The following is a 20,128-nucleotide window of genomic DNA, read 5'->3' as shown; positions in this document are numbered from 1 at the left end:
CACAGAGGAAAGGATGATGACAACATGTAGAGAGAGCACTGCCTGATAACTCCATCTCTAGGAGAACCACTAACAGCTGGTATTTTCCTTTGGCTTGTTTTTATTTTTATTTAATTTTATTTAACCTTTATTTTACCAGGCAAAATTGCTTTAGGTCAAATGCCCTCTTTTCCGAGCAAGGCCTGGCCAAAATGGCAGTAGTTAGAATTAATAAAAAATAAGACAAACATAAGAAGAAAGCACAGACATGAGAAAAAGAGACAAATACATTTCAGTGAAGAAGAAGAACAGTTTTGAGACAATGACAAAATGCTATTCAGTGAAACATTGACACACTCCAGAACTTGCCATAAGAAAACATGTGAGTCGAGTTTTAAAATCATTCTTAGTGATGAGTTCCTGCAATTTGAGTTTTTTAATAGTGTTCCAGGCAGAGGGAGCAGACTCATGAAAGCCCTCTTCCCAAACTCAGTACGGGTTCTGGGGACAGAGGTGGATAGAAAGTCCAGAGAGCGCAAACCAGAGGTCTCCAACAGGTCGATCGCGAGGCGGGCTTTCAGTAGCTCGCCTGATAGGTTGACCGACTTGTAAAAAAAAAAAAAAAAAAATGTTTTTTGTTTTTGTTTTTTTGTTTTTTTTACAAGTTAAAAATCTGATGAAGGTAAATGCACCTCTTCCCATGGTCAAAACTTGCGATTTGCGGTAAATAAATGTTCATGTGTCTCAAAGCGTTTCTCTATCAGCTGGTGTGTGTGCTGCTCTGCATGCGGCCATGCATGACTACGGCATGCACTGTCTTTGACCTTTGCATAAATGTATTTAATAATTTTAAGGGGAAAAGACATTGTATTTATTATTTCAACTATTGAGTTATTTGTAACTGCTAGTGCAGCCATACAAGATTTATTTTCTGAATGTTCAATGCTGCTTTATTTTTATGTTTTAAATTGGGAAATACATGTTCCAAAACGACCAATAACCTCTGTATTTAAAAAGAAATCAAGCAAGTAGGCTAATAATAACCATTAATGAATTATAAGCTATCGCATCACAGTAGGCCTAATTGTCCACAATAATCTCACAACAGCCCCTATCTAAAAAGGAACTTTAAAAATGTACAACTGTAAGGTCAGTTGTCTGTTTTATTCAAATAAGCAGTTGTTTATTTCTGTAGTGCGTATTGGCATCTTTGAGCAAAATACCCCCAAAATTTTCGGCGCGCCGCTTTGCGCCGCGCCTCCTCCACACCTGCGTGGTGACCACCTTGACTAAGACATTTCCTGGGGGAAACACTGTTGCGTCACAAATAACAAGTGTAGTATAGACATTGATGTCAATTTTCAGTGATATGTGGCCCACAAAAAGTGTAAAGTAATGTGTTCTTGGACCTTTGATGGGAAATTATTTATGATAAACATTGGGTATTGCAATTTCACACGTGTACAAACAGAAGCTTGATTCATTTGATGTGTGCTATGTAAATAAATATAAGCGATTTGATACAAGTAGCTCTTGGCCACTTTAATTTTTTCAAAGTAGCTCTCTGTTGAAAAAAGGTTGGAGACCCCCTGGCGCAAACTGTATGATGAATTTGATTTAAAAGTGAGGTATGACTTGTTGATGGCAAAAGCGCAGCTAAAACAAGGTTATTGGTTTTAGACAGATACACAGCACTCAGACACTCACCTTGTGCGCTCAATTTTGATGCTGTGGCACATTTAACAATGATGGGGAAATTGACACAAACACACACTTTTTTTGTTACTCACGACCTGAGAAGTCTGGTGAACCCATTATTGTTAGGTGTTCTATAGATGTGTGACCCTGCCTTCTGTATCTGGCTAGCTGGTTACTCCATTCTAGTTTAATCTGAACAATTGATGCATCTCTGGGTTTATCTGCTATTACATTGTTCTGCAGTGCTGTATTAGAATTTGACATTCACACTCTACATACCAGATAACAATTGTCTTGATTCTCTACACATTCGTATATATGCTTGTTCTTTGGAATGATGAGCCAAAGACATGACCAACAAAGTTCAAATGTTCACCTCCAGTAAATGATTCATTTCTTTCCAAAGCGGTTAGCAGGCTGCAACTGTCCACAGTTTCAACAAATGTGGAAGGAGGCAGACACGAGAAACATTATCCAGTATTACAAAAGGGGATTTATGTACTGGCAAATGTACAAATTAAAAGACAAAAAGCCATTCCATTCTTTGCAGCAATCTGTTCTCATCAGAATGAGAAGCTGTCTGTGTGCTGGGCACTGGCCTGGAGCCCTGGAGAGGATACTTTTCTTTTCTTTTTAAACGTCAGACATAGAGACAACCCACTGCATGGTTTATGGTAGGCCTGCTAATGACTTTTATGAAAGTCTGTGGTTCTGTTTTGGTTTCCTTGGCAACTTCTTGTACAGCATTGCCCCCTGGGCCAGGTAGTGGGAGAAGATTAAAGAAGATAAAGATTTCCTTCCCACTATCTGGGCACCTTGCATACAAAGGTTTTGAACAGGGATGTCCGTCTGGATCAAGTTGGACTGACATTAGGTAGCCTATGTCTGTGTGTGTGTGTGTGTGTGTGTGTGTGTGTGTGTGTGTGTGTGTGTGTGTGTGTGTGTGTGTGTGTGTGTGTGTGTGTGTGTGTGTGTGTGTGTGTGTGTGTGTGTGTGTGTGTGTGTGTGTGTGTGTGTGTGTGTGTGTGTTTTGAGTGAGAGAAGGGATTTAGAGCATATGATCCACACTCCGGAGCAGCAGGGGGCGGTAAGGCACCATTCAGCTGGAGCGCCGCCGCAGTGAACCAAGAAGAAGAAAAAGAAAGTCCTTCCATGGAGACCAGAGACGCTCCAGCGGTCGCTAGGCACACAGTAGAATATAATACGAGCAGCATGTGTGCATCTTCGTGAGCAACTTTATCTTTCCTTATTGTTGTGAAGCGTGAGGCTGCAGAACCGCCTCGATATGAATCTATTGAGAAGTTTAGAGTGCACACTACAGAATGCAGTGTTTTTAGCCTGCAGCTAGCTAACACCCGGTCTCCTAAGCAACAATGAAGTCACCCAAACTGTTGAAACAACGTAAAGACGCGTGCTGGTAAATCGTTGTAGTGTATTATGTTATAGTGAGCGAGCCACACAGCAGTTAGGGAGAGTGTGAGGGTTTGAGAATGTGGAAACGAGGCGGGCGAAGCTCCGCTCTGGACCGGGCTCAGGCTCTGCTGCGGGAAACTACAGCCAACACACGGACACACACAGTGAGTACACAGCCTGTGTTAACCACATGAAACAATCAACGGTGGTATCTGTCGTCTGTGCTGAGCGTGAGAGATGCTTTTAAGCTGTTATAGGCTATTGAATTATTGTCATTATTGTTTTTTAGCATTATTTCTTTCACTGCATTTTTGTCCACAATACCATTCAGCTTTAACAAACAGCAGCACCTCTCTCTCTTCTGTCCGTCTCATCAGGGAGCTGTGGGGGAGCCTGTGAAAGCCAGGTCTGCTCCCTCAAACACTCACCGCGCATTGTCTGATGTTAGTGGGCCGTCCTCTGTCAGCTCACTCACGCAGGATGGAGCGTACACTGTAGGCTCTGCTGCTGCTGGGAAGACCACCAGGGGGCGAGAGGTGGATTCCACTCAGGTAAACAACTTCTCACTCTTTAAAAGCCCCTGGCTGTGTTCGGGAAGCCATAGAGCTGTTAAGCGGAAGTGGCGGAATTACGGGGCATGGGGCCTATCGGCTGAAAAAAAATGAATGGGTGTCTATGGAAAGTAATCTACTATTTTCTGGTCCCAGTCATTAAATGCCTTGGATTACATATATGTTTTGTATGGGTCTAAATGATCATTTTTCATGTGAAGAGTTTGACGGTATGTTGTATGATTATTCGTCAAACGGCTTTTGAAAAAATGTTACGAGAACAACCATAACAACTACAAGTCTTGTCGCCTCTGTGACGTCACCTCAACACATTCCCTCCACTTCTCGACTGACAGTGCTAATGCTAATGCTAATGGCTGGCGTGGACAACGCCAACAATCTCCCCACTCGAGAAATTGAAACTTTCCACATGTCCACTTGTGTAGTGGTTTTCACCACGCTGAAGACTTTTGTCTTGTCCTTGAAAGAAGGCAGTAAAGTGCATTATTGACACAGCCATGTTTCGGAGCTAAGCCGGTGCAAGTGGAGGTGACGTATATCATAAGTGTCAAGAGCAGCGAAGAGCTGTAGTCTACAAAAGCGCTCTGCACAAAACCTGACCGTATCCAGCTTCTACTCGCTAAATTGTTCCATTCTTTGCACGAAAAAATACCATCTAAATCCATACAAAACATATGTGTAATCGAAGGCATTTCATGACTGGGACCAGAAAATAATACATTTCTTTCCATTGACTACCATTGTAATTTTTCGAGCCGATAGGCCCCATACCCCGGAAGTAAGCCACTTCCGCTTAACAGCTCTATACTAACGTCCTCCCTCCTACATACTCAACATCTATATATTACTTTCTAGATAGATTGTGTAAGCAAGGTGCGTCGAAACATTCACACTGAAGTAGGCTATACTCAAGCAATAAAGAATTTCTTCTTCTTCTTATAAGATTCCGGCTGTTTAGACGCTGTTTAACGTATTACCGCCCTCCACAGGTTAGATATTGAACTAGATTTTTACATACAGGCTGTGTTCGGAAAGCCATACTAGCGTCCTACATCCCGGACATTGTTGGAGGGACCCTGTTGGGGGTTGGGGGGCATGCCCCCCCGGATTTTTTTTTACCTTTTTAAAGTAAAATGCATTAATCTGGAAGCCTGGCTCCGCCCGCCCGCTGTGGTATATTGTATCGATCACTCGGTACTCGATGATGTTAGTCTAGCTGCACTACTATGAGCGTGCAGCGGCAATGTGTTTGTTCAGTCTATGTACCAGTAAACACCCGCCTACTTCCGGCCAAATTTAATTTTCCCTTCAGTAGTCAGTCTGGGTGTACAGCGCATTTCCCAGATTCTCCGGAGAATCTACAATCGTCCAATCAGCGAACAGAGCGAGTGGCTGAGAACGCTCCAGTTTCAGTTGAATGCTGCGTTCCTTTATGCTCGGAACAAGGAGATTTCCGACTTGGTAGTTCCGAGTTCCGACCTGTCTGTGTTCCAGTGCATCTGCTCGCGAAAGTATGGACGCCTAAAACCTTTCTCGTCCAAATAACTAAACGTTAGGCTCTAACAAGTTACTGTTGCCAGGTACCGGTAGATTCATAGACTACAATATGTAGTGAAGTCGGAAATTTCCGAGTTCCCTGTCCAACTGGAACGCACCATCAAAAGCCGGCTCATGACACACGTGATGACCAAACGTGATGCGATTGGTTGGCTAATCCAGAGTGGCACTGGGCAGATCCAATAGTTTTAAACTTCGACAGACACCCGCCTCCAAGTGAGTGAACGTTTGCCAATTACAGCACTTCCAGACCTTCTGTACAAATGAAATGAAGTACGATGGTCTGGTTGGACCAGGCTATCAATCTGGTGCACTTTGAGAGGAAATTTTAGAGGCTATATCAACTCCTGAGATGCAGAAGGAACATTATTTTTCAGATTTTTCTTAAACAGGCAGCACTCCTTACTCTGCAACTGTAAAAACAGTACAGTAGATTGGTCTGCAGATCCATGTGCTATGATGGAGGGGCCCATTTCAACAGATAAAGGGTGGATAGCTACTTTTTATGAACAATTTAGAATTCACACATAGAAAGCTTATTTGTGTATGTGTGAGGGGGCCTTCAAGGCCCCTCATGGAGCCCCTTACACAGAGCTAGTAATGCTGTTGTTTTTAACTTGCCTTTGTATTTCTCCCCTATTAGTTGAGGGGCCCATGATGATTTCTATCTTGTTACATTCTGATGAGTATACTTATATGTAGGCTATTCCTTTTTGGACCCTGTTATTGACATCAGTGACAGAGCTCTGACTATGCAACATGAAAAGTTACTATCAGTATCTCCGGCCCCCCTGAGCCCTTGGGCCCCTGGGCCTGTGCCTGGTATGTCTGTGCAGTAATCCACCCCTGGATAGGTTGCACAATTAAGACAAAACAACAATGGGCCTGTTCATAACTAATTTATATATTTTTTGTAATGTAATGATCATCATGAAGTTTTTTAAAAAACCTCAATTTTGGGGGGGCCCCCGGATCATATATTTTTTCTTTTTCATAAAAAAAATATATATATATATAAAAAAATGTTTTGGGGGGCCCCCCAGGAACTTGGTGCCCTACGCACTCTGCGTACCCTGCGTATAGGGAGCGGCGGCCCTGGGCGGAGGATCCCTCCGACGCTCTCTGTCCGGCTCATCAGACAGCAATCAGCTGTCTGTCAGTTGAGTTGGACGAGCCGCGGTGTGTGAAACACAGCATTCAGTTCTGATCTGATTTTATATAGCCTACTATCTATGGTTTTGATCTCTCTCCACTATCAGACTGGCATCACTCATTTCATTTAGTAACTCTAATGTTGTTAGGTATTTATCTTCATCTCTTATCTATGAATGACTGCACGTCTGCACGTAGGCCTACAGTTGTCAGATCGCGGACCCCAAACAATGTTGTTGCCTAGCAACTTGCTCGAAAATATTTAATTTTCCTGTGCGGGTAGAATTGACCCAGTGCATTGTGGGGCGGTTGAGTAGATAAAATATCCAATCGATCCATACCCAAAATCTTCCCAGAAGTTAGTACTCATCCGGGAATTTCTCGCATACCCAACCGTCACATACTCAAATTGAAGTCAAAATTAGTATGAGTAGGACGTTAGTATGGCTTTCCGAACACAGCCAGAGTCCTGTGTTGTGCATGAAATGCAGAATTGTAAATAAAGAATGTAACACAAGAAACGCCAGCATTCTCTTTATAGGCTACCTATAACCTAACCTGGCTCCGCCCGCCTACCTACTTCCGCTCAAATTTCATTTTCCCTTCAGTAGTCAGTCTGGGGCTGCAGTGAATTTCTCCGCTACAGCTCAGGAAAATTTCCGTCCGTCCAATCAGCGAACAGAGCTAGTGGCTGAGAACGATGACGTCGAAGTCGCGCTCCAGTTTCACTTGAATGCTGCGTTCCTTTAAACTCGGAACTCGTAAATTTCCCACTTGGTAGTTCCGAGTTCCGACCTGTCTGTGTTCCAGTGCCAGGGCTGCCTTTACCCAGTGTTGTGCCTGAACGCGTTCAATGAACGTTCGTTCATGAACTCGTTCATATTGGGGGCGAACGTGAACTGAACGTATGTATTTCTGCCTCATGAACGTTTTTGCGAACGCGCTCATTCTGGCGTTTGTGAACGGCGCTCTTACAGTCGTTCAATCGTTCATCGAGTGCCAGATTTCCATAGAAAACCCCCGCTAAAAGACATCGTAAACAGCCCTTAATATGTAGCTGAAAAACACCCAATCTGGCAACACATGCCACCACTGCGTCGCACCGCCGCTGCGTCATCAAAATGCGAAACACCGCGGGAAAAAAACTAAAACAAATGAATGCAGCAGCACTTACTCAGACCCATGACTCAGACCATGGACCTAGCCTCAGGTTCTACCTCTTCTTCGTATGATTGTTACCTACCTCAGATTGTGTTTGTGTTAATAAGTAGGCCCTATACTGCAGTTTAGAATGGTCTCCTTGATGGTTTTACTATTTTAAGTTGTAGGCTTTGTTTGCTGCCTGGTATATTTTTCAGTATTGCTTTCTTTGAATGAAATTTCATGTGAATTGTTTCCAGGTTTGGAAAATTATAAAAATGGAAAAACTTTTGCACCTTAACCGTTTTTGTTTGAATAATTCTTTATTAAAAGACCATCAAACAGCAACTTTTTCCTCATGTTTTTGAGAATATACTGTAGGGGTAAAAGTTGCTGCTGGCTTCTAGTGTGGACTGAATGTTATTGAAATAATTTCTGTCTGTGGTTCTATATGGTATGTGGCAATTATTTAGAAAAATAGCAGCCTGCAGCAACATATTGAAAAAAAAGAACTATGAATTAGTTCATTTTTGAACTGTGAACTTAGTTCAGAATTTTTAATTATGAACTATGAACTGAACTAGTTAATTTTAAAGTGTGTGAACTGAACTTTGAACTAGTTCACGTAGAAAAATAACTTTCGTGCATCTGCTTGGGAAAGTATGGACGCCTACAACCTTTCTCATCCAAATAACTAAACAAGGCTCTAGCAAGTTACCGTTACCAGGTCCATAGACTACAATATGTAGTGAAGTCGGAAATTTCCGAGTTCCCTGTACAACTTGAACGCACCGTCAGAAGCCGGCTCATGACATACGTCACAACCAAACGTGATGAGATTGGTTGGCTAATCCAGAGTGGCCCTGACACATGTCCAATAATTGTAAACTTCAACAGACACCCGCCTCCAAGTGAGTGAACGTTTGCCAAATAGAGCAGTTCCAGACCTTCTGTACAAATGAAATGAAGTACGATGGTCTGGTAGGACCAGGCTACCTATAACCGCCACACAGGTCAAATCTACCTGTGCATTTCTAATGTATTATAAAATCATAAATTAGTTTGTTTAATGACTCTGTGGTGGCTGGTGTTGCCCGTTTGGGTGTTTTCCGCTACATATTAAGGCCTTTTTACTGTGTGTATTAGCGAGGTTTTCTATGGAAATCTGGCACTCTTTTAAAAGACGAACTGAGCACCGTTCACAAGCGCCAAAATAACTTTCATCAGGCAGAAAACAGAACGTTCAGTTCAAGTTTGCCCCAAATATGAACAAGTTCATGTTCATTGAACACGTTCAGGCACAATACTGGAAGTGAGAGCCAGGGGCTTCGCTAGCTGTCACACCTAATTATTCATACATTTTAACTTCCAATAGAATAAAAACTAGCCTGGTACAAAAAAATGTACCCCCCTCTTTGTTACACTACAGCACTGCAACTTTTAGAAGATATTGCTAATGGCTTCTGTATACCTTAGGATGTAAATGCAGTGCACGTTCTTTAAATGCAATTTTACAACAAGTTTCCACTGTTTGTGAAGCTGCTGTTTGTCTCTGCTGTGCTCTACCAGGATGTCAGACCTGATCTCAGACCTGCTAGCTCTGTGGATGGAGGAGGGAGCAGGTTCCTGAAGAAAGCTCCGCCCCCTGCTACCAACAGCAGCCAATCACCTGTCAGGAAGAGCTTAATGCCTGAACACAGGTATGGTTCAGTGTATGTTAGGGCGCACTTACACTAGGCTATCTGTACCGTGCCCAAGTAACGTTTGCTCCCTGAAGTCTAGTTGGTTTGACCCAGTGTGAGTGGTCCGTTCAGTACTCAAGCACGGTACACTTCCTCAGCCCTAGCACCGTTGGGAGAGGTGGTCACAGTACAGCTGCTAAGAAGTCGACACGAGCACTGGCTTAGACGGCGATCCTGATGTCAGTTCATATGAGACTGTTCCCCGCGACCCAATACATCCATGCGTGCGAAGGACATTTAAATTTTTTTTTGTATGAGGCTTTTTGTTAGTCTGACGTGGATTTGTTGCAAATTTGGCCGGATGAAAATATTCAAAAAACTATCGGATACACATACGCTCCAAAACCCAACTTTTTACACCCTGTCTGATCCACGGATACACTATCTCCAGTTCTTGTATAGTCACCTCTGCTGCCCAAAGCTCAGTTGTTGTGTTATTCTTCCTCTCTCCTTGTCTGTTCAGATATGTGTCCTCCTCCCAGCCGGGCTCCCAGGCCCTTGCCCTGAGCAGACTGGCTCAGATTGAGAGGAGCGTCCTCAGCCACAGGGATGGGCAGGACCAGGATCCAAGCCGCTCTGTGGAGGCCCCTGGCCACCTCTTAGCTCAGGCCAGCATCGAACAGGGCCAACACTTCCTCAAGAACAACAGCTATTCTGCTGCTGCTGCAGGCTCTCCCAAAGGCCCAGGGGGTGGGGGCAGGTCCAGGTCACAAGCTGCTGATGCTGGGGTCCTTTCACTGGGGCCAGTGAGGCCAGTGAGTGGTGTGAGTGTGGACAGTGATGAAGAGGACATGAGGAAGCTGTTTGGAGACTCACTGGATTCAATAGATAACAGCTTCTTCATAGGGAGACCCTCTTCCATAAGCACAACCAACAAAGTATGTTTCACTTTTTACAGCCACTACTACATGCATTGCTATGTGTTGTTATATTCAGGATATGTTGGGCAAATAACATTACTCATTCAGATAAATTGATTATACATATTGGGTTGTAAACCTAAGGACGCATAAGTTTGGCATTTAAGTATGCATGCTGCTTTTTTATTTTTTAAGTGAACTTAAAGATCACCTTTTATGCAAAATGCACTTTTAAATGGTGTTCCAATATTAATATGGGAAAAAAAACCTTCTGATGTTATACCCCCTCATTACCAACCTAACTTAGCACTACCTCCCCTTGTGATAAGCCACACCCCCAGATCCCCCTGAATCTAGCCCTGCATTCCGAATATCATACTCTTTCTTTTTTCTATTCTACATACTACATCTGACGATAAAAATAATCTAGTTAGGATGCACTAGGCATACAATTGGAACATACTTTTACTTATTTATTTCATCATAACATTGCATTTTTTTTGCATAACATTGGATAACAAGTGCATTTTTCATAACAGGTGACCTTTTAAAAAGTTCCAAATATAACTTGGTGACACCCTGCAGAAAGCTGTTTCCGTTCTACTCTTTCAGTAGTGTGCTTTCCTCTCTCACAGATGTTGAGTCAGAAGGTCCACTTCAAAACAACAGGCTCTTCCACATCCAACCCAGCCCTGCCTCTCTCCCCAGCCTCTCCGCCCTTTAGATTCAGTGGGCAGGCCCAGGCTCATCTCAGCCCCTCAGCCCTGTCTCTGTCCCCGTCCCCCCCTCACAGGTCCTCCATGGGGGCCAGTCCACAACGCTCCCTCTCCTCCATGTCTGGCCGCAGTGAGCTGCTCTCCCTGGAGGAGCTCTTCCCCGTGCGGCCTGCCTCTGAGGATCCACACAGTGACATGAGTGAAGTCTACTCTGAAGGTGAGACAGTCCTCCATCAGGCCCAGCAAATATATCAGGAAAGATGGTGGGTAGTGTTTTTATGCCTCCGCGCCACGATAGTCGAAAGGCTAGAGGCATTACATTTCCAGATTGTCCCTCCGTCCGTCTCTGTACGTTTATCCGGAGCCATTCTGGTGAGCACAATATCTCATGAACTCTTTAAGTGGATTCTCTTCAAAGTTTGCACAACGGTCCACTCTTATTCAACGATGAACTGATTCGATGTTGGAAGTCACAGGTCAAAGGTCAAGGCCTATGTGACCTCACGCCTCATGAACGTATATATCCCAAGAACGCTTTGAGGGATTTTTGTCAAAATTGGCACAATCTCACACCTTGATTAGGGAACAAAAAAAGAACATTTTAGAGGTCAAAGTCACAGTGACCTAGTGTATTGTGGGTGCAATATCTCACACTTTCGGGGATTTTCTTCAAACTTTGCACAAATGTCCACTCTGACTCAAAGATCAACTGAATCGATTTTTGGAGGTCAAAGGTCACTGCAACCTGACTTATTGTCAGGTCACAGTGACCTTGTACCATACTGTAGCTTCTTAGGCGCTTTACCTTCTTTAAGCATTGGCCTACCACCACTGGTCTTTCACCATTCGGCAGTGCAATGCCTTCCGGAGGCTTATAACCACCAGGCGGCAGTATTAGATGATACTACAATGAAGAGTCAATGGGATTACTACTAGGGTCAACAGTGATCCCCTTTGTTATACCAGTGTCTCACTGTTTTTGTTTATTAATCCGTTTTTATTCTTTACTCCTCATCTCACGCATCCTAGATGGACAACAAGGTAGATAACCCCTCCCTCTGTAGAGTTAGAATGAGCAGAGGGGTGTACTACGAAGCCAGATTAAAGCAGCTCCGAGTAACATTTAAATATATTTTAAACAGCCTCCTCTCATAATCATAAATTACCTTTAACAGCAAACGAGACCATCAGTGCAAAGAAATAAGTTTTTATATAGTTTTTATTACTGCGTTTGGTCTGATCGCACACCCAGTCCGATTTTCGGTTCACGCGTGCATGCTTTATGGTCACATATCCGTATTGGTCGCAGATTTCAGTGTGGCGCAGCAACGCGATTTGAGAAGCCTATCCCTCCAGGTGAGGGATGGGGAGCGGGAGCCTTGTTTGAGACAGTTATTTGTCGTCATAATGACTGATAACGGGGCTGAACCATCAAAGAAAAAAAAGAAAATGCAATGAAGAAAAGTTAAAAGGGAGATAAGAGTGATAGGCGGGCGGGAGGGCGTTGCCAAGCAATGTATACACAATTTCACGGGAGTGAACTAGACTGCAGTGTTTACTCCTAAATGAATGAGCGGTAGCCTACTAAAACAAAGTTTACTTTTCCTCACCAGCATCATTATTCATCTGAAATAGTCATTATTTACAACAACATAAACACATTACCTCATCGTGATCCATACTAACTGCCGTCTCTCGTTCATTCGCTTTGTGTGAGGACACGGAATCTTTCAGCTCCGTGAGAGGTGACACTGCATCAACTCATTGCAATCAGGTGTGTGTAGCACTGACTGGCATTAGTTGATGCTGTGTCACTAACCACTCTCACGGAGCCGAAAAGAGTTCCGGTTACCTCACACTTTCAACACACGGACATGCACTATATTGCTTCCTGATCATTTGAATCTCGCACGCCCAGCATGAGCTAGAAAACAGCTTCACAACAGCTGGCGTCGTAAAAATACTACCGCTTTTGTCCAAAGGGGCCCGCCAACGTGCAATGTTACTCGTAGTGGCTTTAATGGCTGAGCGAGGTCTGTTGAGTCTAAAGCCAGAGTTTTCAGTATCACAAAAGGTGGCTCTCTTTTTACCTGTACATAGAGAGAGAGTGTAACATATTTTTTTTTAGAATGAGCTATTAATGCATATTTTATATATTGAATACCTCATTCATTATTAGTAGTAGCAATGACTAAGTAATGCATTGAAGACAGTTCTCTGTATATACAATATAATTGATAGACTTTTCTTATTGCAGACTTCAATATAAATGTGATGACATTAGACAACCTTGTCCCTGCTAACATTGGATTGACTGAGGAGAGCCCAGGACAGGAGGTGGGTAATAACAGAATTCATCATCAATGGTTATCTGGGGTCGGGTAGCTCCAGCAGCAAGCTGTTAACACAACCTTAACATATTATCAATTTCTATGTTGACACAGCAGAAATCTCAGATGTTGCTTATCAGTATTACATTTTTTTTTTACTTACAATTATTATCAGGTTGATATGAAAAATATTTCAAATAGCAGCTTTAAAAGGTCCAATGTGTAACATTTATGAAACATTTCAAACTACGGTATATATAGAATATGGGTGAATGGGTAGCAATGAAACCTGACTGAATTCAACTTTACCTCACTTTCTCCATTGCCTATAACAAATCTAGTTACTACTTATTTCTATGAGAAGCAATCGGGTCGGATTTTCCCGCCCGAATCCAAAGGGTGTGACGTTTGGGTTTGTGCGCGTTCCAGAGCGTGCGAACCGCTCAATCACCACTGCATAACCGCTGACGGAAATAGATGGACACACATATCGACAAAGGCCAAATTTAAGTAGAAAGCAATGTAGAACTGAAGAACAGTTTTTTAGCAAATATCTTGTCAGTGAACAGTGTATATGAATTATAGTCAATTTGAGCTTTTTACTCTTTCTTTACAGGGGATCTCCTCCAATCCCCTCGTGTACTAATTAGACTGTGTATTATTTTCTCTTCATGCTTGCTTCTACAGAGAGAAGCCAAAGCCAGAGCCTCTGTTCCTGCATCCCCGAGCAGACATCAACAGGTAGCCAGGTTAAAGGAAGAGGAAGAAGGGGACATGCTGCCGGACTACCACAGTGACTTTGAGAGTGAGAGCAGGACAGAGGCAGGTGGTGGTGCCAGTGCCAGCCAGGTGTCAGAGCATCTACACAGGCATGGAGATGGAGATGGAGAGGAGGCGGGGCTAGATGATGATGTCACAGAGAAAGCTTCACACGCAGAAGACGATTACACCAGTGATTTCTCACAAGACTCAAGACGCTCACACACTTCACAGACGTCAGATGGCAGCGGAAGCAGATCCTCCATGTCCTCAGCCTCACAGGGCAGCCAGAGCTCCTCTCCACCTGCCAGGAGGCAAGCTTCAACCACAAGGCTTTTCAAAGAGGCAGCAGTGCAGACTCAGCCCGATCAACAGGCTCACACATGGCCGCATGGTTAGTTCTCCTTACAAAGACCTACTGTACATATATTTTTATTTTATTTAAAGATTTTTTTTGGCAATTCTGCTATTTATTAGAAAGTTTGGAGAGACAGAGATGAAGTGGGGCAGAGAAGGGAATGACATGCAGAGAAGGACCCAGGCTGGATTCTAACCCGGGTCTACTGTGAAGAGGACTGAGCCTCTATGGGGGTGAGGGGGGGGGGGGTCTCTAACCACTACACCACGAGGATTTGGGTTTACAGGGGCTTTAAAGGTTCAGTGTGTAGTACTTATTGGCATTTTTTGGAACCGACTTTGTAGAAATGGAATATTATATTCATACGTATGTTTTAATTAGTGTATAATAACTTGAGAATAGAGGTTTTTCTATTAGTACATTAGGATTAGCGTTTTATATCTACATACACCCAGAGGAAAAGAAAATTCGAAAAGAGATCTCAAACGTGTTTCATTTACTTCTCCTAGACAACTATGAGATCTGTGTGACACCAAACTGAGACTGAGCTTTATTTCTCCTGTCTCTCATTTTTTTTCTCCGGAGCGATACGATGCACTAAATCTCAATGTAGTCTCCTTTAAGTTTCAGAAGAGATCTCATCAAACTCTCAAATAATTCTCACAGTTTCTCAACTGGTGTGTCTCTTTGTGATCTCAGGCAGAGAAATCAAAGAGCTCTCTCTATGAACTCAATCTACTCAGTTTCTTCATCTCATACTAAGCTCAGATGGAGCCCATGAAGAGCTCTCCACAAGCACTCATTGAATTCTCAGACTTATAGAAAATTTTTCGTTGCTTTTAAGGGTTGTTTGCCTGTGGCGAAGTGGGTAATGCACTAGACCCACAACTGATAGGTCGGTGGTTCAAGCCCTGTGTTCCACCACATGTTGGAGTGACCTGGAATAAGACATTTAACTCTGACTATGTATGTGTAAATGGGATCAGGTAAATGATAAATAAATCAAATGAAATATAAATGGTAAATGATGGTAATTGATACAGATTGGGATTAACCTTTATAAATAAAGGCAAAAATGATAATATGATTTCTTGTTGAATTTATTTTCCAAAGGAGAAACAAAGGAGCCATTAAGACACTGAATTGAGAAGAGCAATTCTAGTAGCTCTGTCTCACCTATTTCTCCTAGTGAATTTTAAGATAAATATATGAGAACATTTCAGACCAAAAAGAGACTAAAGACTAAAATGAGGCTGAGATGAGAATCTCACATTTGTCTCCTGAGCTGTAGAAGAGCAAGCTTTGAGCAGTAAACCTTTCCTCTGGGCAGGGCCGTTTCTACCTTTTTGGGGGCCCTATCATAGATAGTAAATAATATGGATGTAGCATCCGGGCTGACCTCAGTTATTCACACGGCATCCAATAATCCTGGTTTGTGCACGTCGCCATCTTGTGAGATTTTTACTCCGCCTCACTCCTCTTGCCGAAAAGGGGAATCGACGTCACGTTGGGGGGAGGGAGATAGCTGACGTATACCTCAGAGGCAAAGTGAGGGACAACGGGCGGAGAGCTGTCACTCAAGAGATCGCGCCAATACATTTTAACCTCCAAAAGAATAAAAACTAGCGTGGGCCAAAAAAATTCACCCCCCTCAGTGTTATCATGGAGATATGACCTAAACATACAGACTAAAATGGTTTTGTGGCCCAGGCTGTAAATAGGTTTAATAAGACTTTGAAAACGGCCTATCTAACAAGTGAGTCAAAGAAAAACTGCTTGTCTTGGCGCCACCCCCAGTGGCACTTTCTGGTTACTACAGTTGTAGGTCACTTCCTTATTGGATGCCGGTAAATCGCTGAGGTTGGGGCTTGGGCCCTATGCAAGATTCTGTTTGAGGGCCCCTGTTTTGTCTATTCAGTGTGTATTTTCATGTTTGCTATGTCTGTCCTCCCTCTAGGTGTGGATACTCTGGGTCCTGAAGCGTCCATGGCATATGTAAGGCCCAGCCCGCTGCTCACTCATACTCTCAGTGCAGACATGGTAGAAGGTAAGACCCATTTAAACAAAATACAACATTAAAGAACAAACATGTTCAAATCATTTAACAAATATAACCAAAAGAGGACTGGATTCCCCCTAAAACCTAATGACTGACAAAGAAATCCTACTAGTGTGAAGCAAGAAGCAGTAAAAACTTAAACCTAGCCATGAAACCATGAAATGTAGTGTGTGCTTGGCAGTGCTATAGATGTGGTGCTAATCCTACTGTCTCTACATGTGTCTCCGCTCAGCTCTCAGCTCCTTCAACCCAGCTGTATTTGCACTCAATGAAATGCTCAAGCAGCAGCTGGCCATGACGCAGCGCTTTATGGAGAGAAGCCGCCATCTTCACTCAGGCCTAGTGCGGAGCCTGGAACCCCCAGCCTACAGATACACTACGCTGGAGGACACCAAGGAGGTGAGACACACTCCCACAGTCACATACCAGTGTGTGTGTGTAGCTGTGTTAGTAGCTTGTCCTGCAAAAGTTCAGACTTTCCACTTTAATTGCGTATTTAAAGCGTATTTACATCCAAATCAGGTGAGGGGTGTAGGAAATACAACAATTCCATACGCAGTTCCTACCTTTTTTAATGGACCAAAAGTAATTGGAGAAAATAATTATAAATCAAATTGTCACTTTGAATATTTGGTCGCTAATCCTCTGCAGTAACTGGCAGCTTGAAGTCTGCCATTTCATTTCACATCCATTGTGTTGGTTTACAGAGCCAAAATGATACAGTGCCCTGCAAAAGTATTGGAACAGTGAGGCCAATTCCTTTATTTTTGCTGTAGACTGGAAACATTTGGGTTTGACACCAAACTATGAATATGAGACAATCGATCAACAATCAACATTTCAGCTTTCATTTCCAGGTTCACATCTGGATCTGATAAACAACTGAGAAGATAGCATTATTTGTAAAGGAACACCAAATTTTTAGGTGAGTTAAAGTATGGGAATAGATAGACTTAAAATAAATTAAAGTGAATAAGACTTAATATTTTGTTGCAAATCCTTCACTTGCAATAGCTGCATCAAGCCTGTGACCCATTGACATCACAAAAGTTTTGCATTCTTCTTTTGTGATGCTTTTTCAGGCTTTCACCACAGCCTCATTCAGTTGTTGTTTTAAATTGGTATACTACATTCCAGCTCCCACACTGCATAAACAAGGTTACTTACTTAATTTGCATAATCAGCACACACATATACTTTGTTTGCCTACAACGTTTCTCCATTCTTTCCACAGTACATTCGCAAACGCACATCTCCCAAGCTGACAATGGACCAAGCCTTAGAGGATGTGCTGCAGGAGATGAGAGACTACCATCACATCTGACCGACAAATAACTGAAATAATGCCATGTCCGTCTTATCCAAATAAGTTTTATACATGACACACAGTTCAATTTGATGTTTTTGCTATGGAATAAGGATATGTGTTGTTTTGCAGTCATACAAAATGCCAATGTTTGAATGTTTTAATAAAAGTTGCCATCAAAGTCATACGCTCAGTTGACTTCCTGTTAGTGACTGCAGTTAGCAGTCCCCTCCCTCGTCCCCACGTCACCACATTATGTAAACTGTATATTAAAGGGACAATAACATTCTTGGCCCATACACAGAACTCAGCAAAAGCTCATAAAGGCCAGGACACACCAGCCCGATAATCGCCGACGTCAAAAAAAAAGACGAATCTGTTTGGTGTGTGCCGTGACGTCGGCCGACGTAGAGGTCGTCGGGCTTGTTTTGAGCCTGTCGGCCGCCGATTGAACATGTTCAATCGGCGGCCGACCGTCTTTCATTTGGAGCAATTTGATTGGTGGAGGGCTAGCGAATCAGTGAAGCCCGGAAGTGAGGCGGGTAGCACAAACAGCTAACAACAGCTAGCCATCGTTTTAATGTGTTTGTTCGTTTCGTTTTGAGAGTACTCACATGCATCAACCCTTGTTGACTGCTCGACACCATGCTCGACACTCTCTGCTAAAAATTGTGCTCTTATGGTCCATAAATATAAATACGTATTTCTATCTATTTATGCTCTAGAGAGATGTCCAATCATTTCCGGCTTTCGTATTTTTTCAGGCCACAATACAGATTACAGCCTGCTGTTGTGGAGACATTACGTCCCGCGAGCGTACGGAAAATAAGCAGTCGTCTCGGTGTGTTCTTTGGCCGCGACGGGAAGACTGGAGCTTCCTGAAACGGCCGACTCCATTTTTTGCGAAGTCGGAACATGTCGGACTGGTGTGTCCTGGCCTTAAGGCAGCAACTTTAACAGACAACAGACTTATCAAAGAGGAAACACGGGATATATACTGGCTGATCAACCACATAATCACACACAATTAAACTACAGATAACAATCAGAAACAAAACGTAAATGTATTAAACATTTTTTTACTTATTTAAACAAAAAAACAAAAAAATATATAATGTAAATCAAGAAACAAATATCAAATAGAGAATGAAGCTCCCTCACGACATGGCAATGAGTAGCTGTGTCACTACGACAAACAAAACCCATGTGTCCTGGAAATGATTTGTTAAATCAGTGACTCTTGAGAACCGGGACAAAAGGCCGTCTTCCATATGTAACTGCTGTTATGTTTGAAACTAAAAATATTTAAAATTGTAGATGTTATTAGGGATTAAGAATAGAATGTCTGGAGCACAATTATCAAATATGACACTGTTTATCCTCTCACGACGTCCAAAACAGTGTGTCCTCAGAGAAGGTTTCAATCTTTCATATGCAATAAAACCTATTAAAAATGTACTTTAATGATTAAAAAGAGCTTTTCTCATCAAAATAAACACTAAATAATCTCTCATATATATATAAAATCCGTTTTTCTACAACACATTCATGTTTTATAAGGATTCTAAGTGGTGGGACCACTTTACTGTAAGTCAACACCATCAGACATTTCATTATGTAAAATGTAATAAAATCAGGCGAAATAAGGGGCAGCTGTCACTTTGAAGGACCTCTTGTCAAATTCTACCTCTGCAGAGTACAATAGAGTCAGACAGGCTCTGATAAGTGTTGTAGTTTTAGAATATTTTACATTCCGAATCTTGAAAGTCCTGTGTTACAACCATGATATGTCAACTCCGACTTACAATTTCTGAAGAAGTTATTTGAAATTTTTTCATCATTTTATTTTCCTGAAGTAGTTCATACTAGCACCTAACATCAACAGAAAAACCAAATGGCTACTAGATAAATTCCATTTGTTATGTTTAAGAAAGGTTAAATATGTCAACACCGTCAGACAGGAAATCTGACGGAGTTGACATCTGACGGTGGTGACGGTAAAAAAACCAAAAGCTGGGAGGTTGTGTCAAAGCTTAGCTCAGTAGCTTAGTATATGTTGGATACATACATGTAATTTAATTTGCTGAAACCAGGGGCGTTTCTAGGTTTCTGAAACATCCGGGGCTTAGCCCAAGAGGGAATGGGATAAAGTGCGCGCGGAGCTATGCTGCTTATCCCCAGACATCTAAAGTTCCATTCAGGTTATTTCAGAGTAAAAATTTTCACAAATGGCCACTCTATGATGATATGATAATCACTCTAAGGGCCGGCATGGAGTTTGCTGACATGCCTTCTTTTTAATCCAAAAGTAAAAACAACATAACTATGAATATATGGTTTACAACCTGCGTATAGCGGCCTAGGCTAGGTTTCATTTCAACATTTTGGGCGACAAATTATAGGTGGGAGGTATGGGGGAGCGTCAAACACTTAATTTCCTGCATTCTGGTGGATTTTTATTCATCTATCTGTGCCTTTTCTGCATCA

General features: G+C 42.5%; 1 protein-coding gene across 1 annotated transcript; it reads left to right on the top strand.

Annotated features, from left to right (window-relative positions):
- The first annotated feature begins 2,841 nt into the window (after positions 1 to 2,841).
- On the top strand, positions 2,842 to 17,782 carry cUnh19orf44 (chromosome Un C19orf44 homolog). The gene is made up of 10 exons (XM_080033178.1): positions 2,842 to 3,254; positions 3,468 to 3,641; positions 9,081 to 9,211; positions 9,717 to 10,131; positions 10,749 to 11,046; positions 13,087 to 13,166; positions 13,847 to 14,312; positions 16,234 to 16,323; positions 16,568 to 16,734; positions 17,570 to 17,782. Exons 1-10 carry the CDS (start codon positions 3,168 to 3,170, stop codon positions 17,657 to 17,659), a joined length of 1,998 nt encoding a protein of 665 aa, XP_079889304.1. The 5' UTR covers positions 2,842 to 3,167; the 3' UTR covers positions 17,660 to 17,782.
- Positions 17,783 to 20,128: the final 2,346 nt, after the last annotated feature.

The sequence above is a fragment of the Ammodytes marinus genome, assembly GCF_949987685.1.
Source record: "Ammodytes marinus genome assembly, chromosome: 8".
NCBI lineage: Eukaryota > Metazoa > Chordata > Actinopteri > Uranoscopiformes > Ammodytidae > Ammodytes > Ammodytes marinus.
This window is presented reverse-complemented; position numbering and strand designations above follow the sequence as displayed.